Source organism: Pecten maximus, chromosome 2 (genome assembly GCF_902652985.1).
Source record: "Pecten maximus chromosome 2, xPecMax1.1, whole genome shotgun sequence".
Classification (NCBI taxonomy): domain Eukaryota; kingdom Metazoa; phylum Mollusca; class Bivalvia; order Pectinida; family Pectinidae; genus Pecten; species Pecten maximus.
Genome location: NC_047016.1, coordinates 13,364,982 through 13,375,907, shown reverse-complemented (window position 1 = coordinate 13,375,907; position 10,926 = coordinate 13,364,982). Strand labels below are relative to the sequence as shown.

At 32.9% G+C, this 10,926-nt stretch overlaps 1 protein-coding gene across 1 annotated transcript in view; it reads left to right on the top strand.

The window, feature by feature from the left end:
- Nucleotides 1-580: 580 nt before the first annotated feature.
- LOC117341677 (glutamine synthetase-like) overlaps nt 581-10,926 on the top strand; it is a 32,245-nt gene continuing 21,899 nt past the window's right edge. The window contains 1 exon segment of the mRNA XM_033903544.1: nt 581-758. Within this exon segment, the coding sequence (XP_033759435.1) occupies nt 581-758 (178 nt within the window).

The following is a 10,926-nucleotide window of genomic DNA, read 5'->3' as shown; positions in this document are numbered from 1 at the left end:
AGATTGTAATATGTAATGTGTTATATTATGTCCATGTTTGTACCATTGTGTATGTTACTGTTTTGGGAGAGGACTTATATAGGCTTTGCCTGCTGTCCAATCCTATTGCCCTTATGTGTCAATAAAATGTTTTGAAATTGAAAAAGGATACAATGCAAGATGACACGATGCGTAAATGTCATTAACCGGGTATGAATACCTAGGTCATGCGAGCTTGACATATATCTAGGTCACACAGGCCTTACATTAGATTTCTATCCTTGTATGAACATCTAGGTCACGTAAAAGAAGATAAAAGATAATGAAAGATAGATATAGTTTTAAGTTGTGAAAAACCAGACTGCATACATTTCAATCCAGAACCATCTCAATAAGTATCTAGATAAAGTAAAATAAGATTTCTTTTCTTTTCTAACACAAAGATGCATGCTATGTTTATCAGAGAAATTCTACCTGAAATGACCGATATGTGTAGGTACGTATATCTTGTTTGACAGAATGTAAAAGTACTCAATATTCTTTGTCCTCAAATAATTTCGAATTATTTATCTCAATTTCAGAAAGTTAAGGAAATATCAAGATGGCAGCTATTCTTCCTTTTTCCGGAAGCAATACGAACAAAAAGGTCTTGGAACGGTATTTAGACATCCCACAACCAAGTGAAACTGTCCAGGTTGAATACGTCTGGATTGACGAGGATAGGGTCGGGCTCAAGAGCAAGTGTAAAACCATGGACTTCGAACCCAAGAACCTGAAAGGTAACGAACCAGTTATCATCAAGCGTTTGATTGGCTGTTATATGCTTTATAATAATGTTTATGATATTGAGATCAAGCACTGAAAATAAATGTGTACCACCCCTGGAGGTTTGGTAGGTTAAGAACCATTGTGATGTTTGGGAATTAAAACTGTTGTAATGTTTTATTGTTTGGAGCTATGGTGATGTTTGGGATTTAAAATTATTGTGATGTTTGGGATTTAAAACTATTTTAATGTTTGGTGTTCAGAAAAATTCCGAAGATTGTTGTGTAGAGCTATGGTGATGTTTGATTTTTAGAGCTTTGGTGATGTTTGTTGCTTAAAGCTATGGTGAGGTTTGGTGTTAAGAGCTTTGGTGATGTTTGTTGTTTAGAACAATAGCGAAGTTTGAGGTTTAGAACTTTGTCCTCGCGACCATAGCAGTAAGGTCACACAATTACCAGGGTACAACAGTTGCCATATATATTTGTCCTTACAACTGACGATAACGTCATTAACATGTAACAGTGGTTAACATAATTAAAGATAAATGCACTACAGCCTCTCTAATGTAGGTAAATTTTCACTAAAACACGGATTCTCTTAAACAGTCACACATCGACTACCAAGCAGTTGTGAACTTAAGTGACACGTGCAAATTGCATTTAAGTGTTTTAGAAGCAGATCTGCAACCGATAACCTTTTTGTCAGTGAAATGTAAATTGCTGAACTGGTTGATGTATCGTTCGCCAGCAATATTGATATTTTCCTGTGGTATGATTTACATTTCACAGCAGGCGATCTACACTGGAATTAAAGTAGTCCATATCGTGATGTTACGTTTGTTTTCAATCAAAATGTTAAAATATGCAATTGGTTCTTGTTGATGAATTTTGTTCGGTGGTCTCAATACCGTGCGAAATATTGTAGACTTATGCCCTGCACGTTACTGGTCACAAAACATTTTTATTTTCATATCAATGGTTCATTTTAACTAAAAAAACGAAGCACGCAATACTTAATTTAGTCACCAGTACGGCATATGAATTCCAATACCAGTTAACAATAGTTTTATCTAGTAACCCCCTAGCCAGTACAGTATGGGAATATATCAACACTAGTAAACGAGAAGCTAGCAATACGATATAAAATACACGGAGTCGTGCAGTAAACTGTAACGATCTAAATAAACCAGTTATACGGTATAAAATACACATAGTCGTGTAGTAAACTGTAACGATCTAAATAAACCAGTTATACGGTATAAAATACACCGAGTCGTGTAGTAAACTGTAACTATCTAAATAAACCAGTTATACGGTATAAAATACACCGAGTCGTGTAGTAAACTGTAACGATCTAAATAAACCAGTTATACGATATAAAATACACGGAGTCGTGTAGTAAACTGTAACGATCTAAATAAACCAGTTATACGATATAAAATACACGGAGTCGTGCAGTAAACCTCGGACTATCTAAATAAACCAGTTATATGATATAAAATACACGGAGTCGTGCAGTAAACTGTAACTATCTAAATAAACCAGTTATACGATATAAAATACACCGAGTCGTGCAGTAAACTGTAACTATCTAAATAAACCAGTTATACGATATAAAATACACCGAGTCGTACAGTAAACTGTAACTCTCTAAATAAACCAGTTATACGATATAAAATACACGGAGTCGTGTAGTAAACTGTAACGATCTAAATAAACCAGTTATACGATATAAAATACACGGAGTCGTGCAGTAAACTGTAACTATCTACTGTAAATAAACCAGTTATACGATATAAAATACACGGAGTCGTGCAGTAAACTGTAACGATCTAAATAAACCAGTTATACGATATAAAATACACGGAGTCGTGTAGTAAACTGTAACGATCTAAATAAACCAGTTATACGATATAAAATACACGGAGTCGTGCAGTAAACCCTGGACTATCTAAATAAACCAGTTATACGATATAAAATACACCGAGTCGTGCAGTAAACTGTAACGATCTAAATAAAACAGTTATACGGTATAAAATACACGGAGTCGTGCAGTAAACTGTAACGATCTAAATAAACCAGTTATACGGTATAAAATACACCGAGTCGTGTAGTAAACTGTAACTATCTAAATAAACCAGTTATACGATATAAAATACACGGAATCGTGTAATAAACTGTAACTATCTACTGTAAATAAACCAGTTATACGATATAAAATACACGGAGTCGTGCAGTAAACTGTAACGATCTAAATAAACCAGTTATACGATATAAAATACACGGAGTCGTGTAGTAAACTGTAACGATCTAAATAAACCAGTTATACGATATAAAATACACGGAATCGTGCAGTAAACTGTAACTATCTAAATACACCAGTTATACGGTATAAAATACACCGAGTCGTGTAGTAAACTGTAACTATCTAAATACACCAGTTATACGGTATAAAATACACCGAGTCGTGCAGTAAACTGTAACGATCTAAATAAACCAGTTATACGATATAAAATACACGGAGTCGAGCAGTAAACTGTAACTATCTAAATAAACCAGTTATACGATATAAAATACACGGAGTCGTGCAGTAAACTGTAACGATCTAAATAAACCAGTTATACGATATAAAATACACCGAGTCGTGCAGTAAACTGTAACTATCTAAATAAACCAGTTATACGGTATAAAATACACGGAGTCGTGTAGTAAACTGTAACGATCTAAATAAAACAGTTATACGATATAAAATACACGGAGTCGTGCAGTAAACTGTAACGATCTAAATAAACCAGTTATACGATATAAAATACACCGAGTCGTGCAGTAAACTGTAACGATCTAAATAAACCAGTTATACGGTATAAAATACACGGAGTCGTGCAGTAAACCCTGGACTATCTAAATAAACCAGTTATACGATATAAAATACACCGAGTCGTGCAGTAAACTGTAACGATCTAAATAAAACAGTTATACGGTATAAAATACACGGAGTCGTGCAGTAAACTGTAACGATCTAAATAAACCAGTTATACGGTATAAAATACACCGAGTCGTGTAGTAAACTGTAACTATCTAAATAAACCAGTTATACGGTATAAAATACACGGAATCGTGTAGTAAACTGTAACTATCTAAATAAACCAGTTATACGATATAAAATACACCGAGTCGTGCAGTAAACTGTAACGATCTAAATAAAACAGTTATACGGTATAAAATACACCGAGTCGTGCAGTAAACTGTAACTATCTAAATAAACCAGTTATACGATATAAAATACACGGAGTCGTGTAGTAAACTGTAACTATCTAAATAAAACAGTTATACGGTATAAAATACACGGAGTCGTGCAGTAAACTGTAACGATCTAAATAAACCAGTTATACGGTATAAAATACACCGAGTCGTGCAGTAAACTGTAACTATCTAAATAAACCAGTTATACGATATAAAATACACGGAGTCGTGCAGTAAACTGTAACTATCTAAATAAACCAGTTATACGATATAAAATACACCGAGTCGTGCAGTAAACTGTAACGATCTAAATAAACCAGTTATACGATATAAAATACACCGAGTCGTGCAGTAAACTGTAACGATCTAAATAAACCAGTTATACGATATAAAATACACGGAGTCGTGCAGTAAACTGTAACTATCTAAATAAACCAGTTATACGATATAAAATACACGGAATCGTGTAGTAAACTGTAACTATCTAAATAAACCAGTTATACGATATAAAATACACGGAATCGTACAGTAAACTGTAACTATCTAAATAAACCAGTTATACGATATAAAATACACCGAGTCGTGCAGTAAACTGTAACTATCTAAATAAACCAGTTATACGATATAAAATACACCGAGTCGTGTAGTAAACTGTAACTATCTAAATAAACCAGTTATACGATATAAGATACACGGAATCGTACAGTAAACTGTAACTATCTAAATAAACCAGTTATACGATACAAAATACACGGAGTCGTGCAGTAAACTGTAACTATCTAAATAAACCAGTTATATGATATAAAATACACGGAGTCGTGTAGTAAACTGTAACTATCTACTGTAAATAAACCAGTTATACGATATAAAATACACGGAGTCGTGTAGTAAACTGTAACTCTCTAAATAAACCAGTTATACGGTATAAAATACACGGAATCGTGTAGTAAACTGTAACGATCTAAATAAACCAGTTATACGATATAAAATACACGGAGTCGTGTAGTAAACTGTAACTATCTACTGTAAATAAACCAGTTATACGATATAAAATACTAGGAGTCGTGCAGTAAACTGTAACGATCTAAATAAACCAGTTATACGATATAAAATACACGGAGTCGTGTAGTAAACTGTAACTATCTACTGTAAATAAACCAGTTATACGATATAAAATACACCGAGTCGTACAGTAAACTGTAACGATCTAAATAAACCAGTTATACGATATAAAATACACGGAATCGTGTAGTAAACTGTAACTATCTAAATAAACCAGTTATATGGTATAAAATACACCGAGTCGTGCAGTAAACTGTAACTATCTACTGTAAATAAACCAGTTATACGATATAAAATACACGGAGTCGTACAGTAAACTGTAACTATCTAAATAAACCAGTTATATGATATCAAATACACGGAATCGTGTAGTAAACTGTAACTATCTAAATAAACCAGTTATACGATATAAAATACACCGAGTCGTGCAGTAAACTGTAACTATCTAAATAAACCAGTTATATGATATCAAATACACGGAATCGTGTAGTAAACTGTAACTATCTAAATACACCAGTTATACGATATAAAATACACCGAGTCGTGCAGTAAACTGTAACTATCTAAATAAACCAGTTATACGATATAAAATACACCGAGTCGTGCAGTAAACTGTAACTATCTAAATAAACCAGTTATACGATATAAAATACACCGAGTCGTACAGTAAACTGTAACTCTCTAAATAAACCAGTTATACGATATAAAATACACGGAGTCGTGTAGTAAACTGTAACGATCTAAATAAACCAGTTATACGATATAAAATACACGGAGTCGTGCAGTAAACTGTAACTATCTACTGTAAATAAACCAGTTATACGATATAAAATACACGGAGTCGTGCAGTAAACTGTAACGATCTAAATAAACCAGTTATACGATATAAAATACACGGAGTCGTGTAGTAAACTGTAACGATCTAAATAAACCAGTTATACGATATAAAATACACGGAGTCGTGCAGTAAACCCTGGACTATCTAAATAAACCAGTTATACGATATAAAATACACCGAGTCGTGCAGTAAACTGTAACGATCTAAATAAAACAGTTATACGGTATAAAATACACGGAGTCGTGCAGTAAACTGTAACGATCTAAATAAACCAGTTATACGGTATAAAATACACCGAGTCGTGTAGTAAACTGTAACTATCTAAATAAACCAGTTATACGATATAAAATACACGGAATCGTGTAATAAACTGTAACTATCTACTGTAAATAAACCAGTTATACGATATAAAATACACGGAGTCGTGCAGTAAACTGTAACGATCTAAATAAACCAGTTATACGATATAAAATACACGGAGTCGTGTAGTAAACTGTAACGATCTAAATAAACCAGTTATACGATATAAAATACACGGAATCGTGCAGTAAACTGTAACTATCTAAATACACCAGTTATACGGTATAAAATACACCGAGTCGTGTAGTAAACTGTAACTATCTAAATACACCAGTTATACGGTATAAAATACACCGAGTCGTGCAGTAAACTGTAACGATCTAAATAAACCAGTTATACGATATAAAATACACGGAGTCGAGCAGTAAACTGTAACTATCTAAATAAACCAGTTATACGATATAAAATACACGGAGTCGTGCAGTAAACTGTAACGATCTAAATAAACCAGTTATACGATATAAAATACACCGAGTCGTGCAGTAAACTGTAACTATCTAAATAAACCAGTTATACGGTATAAAATACACGGAGTCGTGTAGTAAACTGTAACGATCTAAATAAAACAGTTATACGATATAAAATACACGGAGTCGTGCAGTAAACTGTAACGATCTAAATAAACCAGTTATACGATATAAAATACACCGAGTCGTGCAGTAAACTGTAACGATCTAAATAAACCAGTTATACGGTATAAAATACACGGAGTCGTGCAGTAAACCCTGGACTATCTAAATAAACCAGTTATACGATATAAAATACACCGAGTCGTGCAGTAAACTGTAACGATCTAAATAAAACAGTTATACGGTATAAAATACACGGAGTCGTGCAGTAAACTGTAACGATCTAAATAAACCAGTTATACGGTATAAAATACACCGAGTCGTGTAGTAAACTGTAACTATCTAAATAAACCAGTTATACGGTATAAAATACACGGAATCGTGTAGTAAACTGTAACTATCTAAATAAACCAGTTATACGATATAAAATACACCGAGTCGTGCAGTAAACTGTAACGATCTAAATAAAACAGTTATACGGTATAAAATACACCGAGTCGTGTAGTAAACTGTAACTATCTAAATAAACCAGTTATACGATATAAAATACACGGAGTCGTGTAGTAAACTGTAACTATCTAAATAAAACAGTTATACGGTATAAAATACACGGAGTCGTGCAGTAAACTGTAACGATCTAAATAAACCAGTTATACGGTATAAAATACACCGAGTCGTGTAGTAAACTGTAACTATCTAAATAAACCAGTTATACGATATAAAATACACGGAGTCGTGCAGTAAACTGTAACTATCTAAATAAACCAGTTATACGATATAAAATACACCGAGTCGTGCAGTAAACTGTAACGATCTAAATAAACCAGTTATACGATATAAAATACACCGAGTCGTGCAGTAAACTGTAACGATCTAAATAAACCAGTTATACGATATAAAATACACGGAGTCGTGTAGTAAACTGTAACTATCTAAATAAACCAGTTATACGATATAAAATACACGGAATCGTGTAGTAAACTGTAACTATCTAAATAAACCAGTTATACGATATAAAATACACGGAATCGTACAGTAAACTGTAACTATCTAAATAAACCAGTTATACGATATAAAATACACCGAGTCGTGCAGTAAACTGTAACTATCTAAATAAACCAGTTATACGATATAAAATACACCGAGTCGTGTAGTAAACTGTAACTATCTAAATAAACCAGTTATACGATATAAGATACACGGAATCGTACAGTAAACTGTAACTATCTAAATAAACCAGTTATACGATATAAAATACACGGAGTCGTGCAGTAAACTGTAACTATCTAAATAAACCAGTTATATGATATAAAATACACGGAGTCGTGTAGTAAACTGTAACTATCTACTGTAAATAAACCAGTTATACGATATAAAATACACGGAGTCGTGTAGTAAACTGTAACTCTCTAAATAAACCAGTTATACGGTATAAAATACACGGAATCGTGTAGTAAACTGTAACGATCTAAATAAACCAGTTATACGATATAAAATACACGGAGTCGTGTAGTAAACTGTAACTATCTACTGTAAATAAACCAGTTATACGATATAAAATACTAGGAGTCGTGCAGTAAACTGTAACGATCTAAATAAACCAGTTATACGATATAAAATACACGGAATCGTGTAGTAAACTGTAACTATCTACTGTAAATAAACCAGTTATACGATATAAAATACACCGAGTCGTACAGTAAACTGTAACGATCTAAATAAACCAGTTATACGATATAAAATACACGGAATCGTGTAGTAAACTGTAACTATCTAAATAAACCAGTTATATGGTATAAAATACACCGAGTCGTGCAGTAAACTGTAACTATCTACTGTAAATAAACCAGTTATACGATATAAAATACACGGAGTCGTACAGTAAACTGTAACTATCTAAATAAACCAGTTATATGATATCAAATACACGGAATCGTGTAGTAAACTGTAACTATCTAAATAAACCAGTTATACGATATAAAATACACCGAGTCGTGCAGTAAACTGTAACTATCTAAATAAACCAGTTATATGATATCAAATACACGGAATCGTGTAGTAAACTGTAACTATCTAAATACACCAGTTATACGATATAAAATACACCGAGTCGTGCAGTAAACTGTAACTATCTAAATAAACCAGTTATACGATATAAAATAGACGGAGTCGTGTAGTAAACTGTAACGATCTAAATAAAACAGTTATACGGTATAAAATACACGGAGTCGTGCAGTAAACTGTAACGATCTAAATAAACCAGTTATACGGTATAAAATACACCGAGTCGTGCAGTAAACTGTAACGATCTAAATAAACCAGTTATACGATATAAAATACACGGAGTCGTGTAGTAAACTGTAACGATCTAAATAAACCAGTTATATGATATCAAATACACGGAATCGTGTAGTAAACTGTAACTATCTACTGTAAATAAACCAGTTATACGATATAAAATACACGGAGTCGTGCAGTAAACTGTAACGATCTAAATAAACCAGTTATACGATATCAAATACACCGAGTCGTGCAGTAAACTGTAACTATCTAAATAAACCAGTTATACGATATAAAATACACGGAGTCGTGTAGTAAACTGTAACGATCTAAATAAAACAGTTATATGATATCAAATACACGGAATCGTGTAGTAAACTGTAACTATCTACTGTAAATAAACCAGTTATACGATATAAAATACACGGAGTCGAGCAGTATCTGTTACTATCTAAATGAACCAGTTATACGGTATAAAATACACGGAGTCGTGCAGTAAACTGTAACGATCTAAATAAAACAGTTATACGATATAAAATACACCGAGTCGTGTAGTAAACTGTAACGATCTAAATAAACCAGTTATATGATATAAAATTCACGGAATCGTACAGTAAACTGTAACTATCTAAATAAACCAGTTATACGATATAAAATACACCGAGTCGTACAGTAAACTGTAACGATCTAAATAAACCAGTTATACGATATAAAATACACGGAGTCGTGTAGTAAACTGTAACTATCTAAATAAAACAGTTATACGATATAAAATACACGGAATCGTACAGTAAACTGTAACGATCTAAATACACCAGTTATACGGTATAAAATACACGGAGTCGTGCAGTAAACTGTAACGATCTAAATAAACCAGTTATACGGTATAAAATACACCGAGTCGTGCAGTAAACTGTAACGATCTAAATAAAACAGTTATACGATATAAAATACACGGAGTCGTGCAGTAAACCTCGGACTATCTAAATAAACCAGCTATACGGTATAAAATACATGGAGTCGTACAGTAAACTGTAACTATCTAAATAAACCAGTTATACGGTATAAAATACACCGAGTCGTGCAGTAAACTGTAACTATCTACTGTAAATAAACCAGTTATACGATATAAAATACACGGAGTCGTACAGTAAACTGTAACTATCTAAATAAACCAGTTATTCGATATAAAATACACGGAATCGTGTAGTAAACTGTAACTCTCTAAATAAACCAGTTATACGATATAAAATACACGGAGTCGTGCAGTAAACCTCGGACTATCTAAATAAACCAGTTATACGATATAAAATACACGGAGTCGTGCAGTAAACCTCGGACTATCTAAATAAACCAGTTATACGATATAAAATACACGGAGTCGTGCAGTAAACCTCGGACTATCTAAATAAACCAGTTATACGATATAAAATACACGGAGTCGTGCAGTAAACCTCGGACTATCTAAATAAACCAGTTATACGATATAAAATACACCGAGTCGTGCAGTAAACTGTAACTATCTACTGTAAATAAACCAGTTATACGATATAAAATACACGGAGTCGATCAGTAAACTGTAACTATCTAAATAAACCAGTTATACGATTTAAAATACACGGAATCGTGTAGTAAACTGTAACTATCTAAATAAACCAGTTATACGATATAAAATACACGGAGTCGTGTAGTAAACTGTAACTATCTAAATAAACCAGTTATACGATATAAAATACACCGAGTCGTACAGTTAACTGTAACTATCTAAATAAACCAGTTATACGATATAAAATTCACGGAATCGTACAGTAAACTGTAACTATCTAAATAA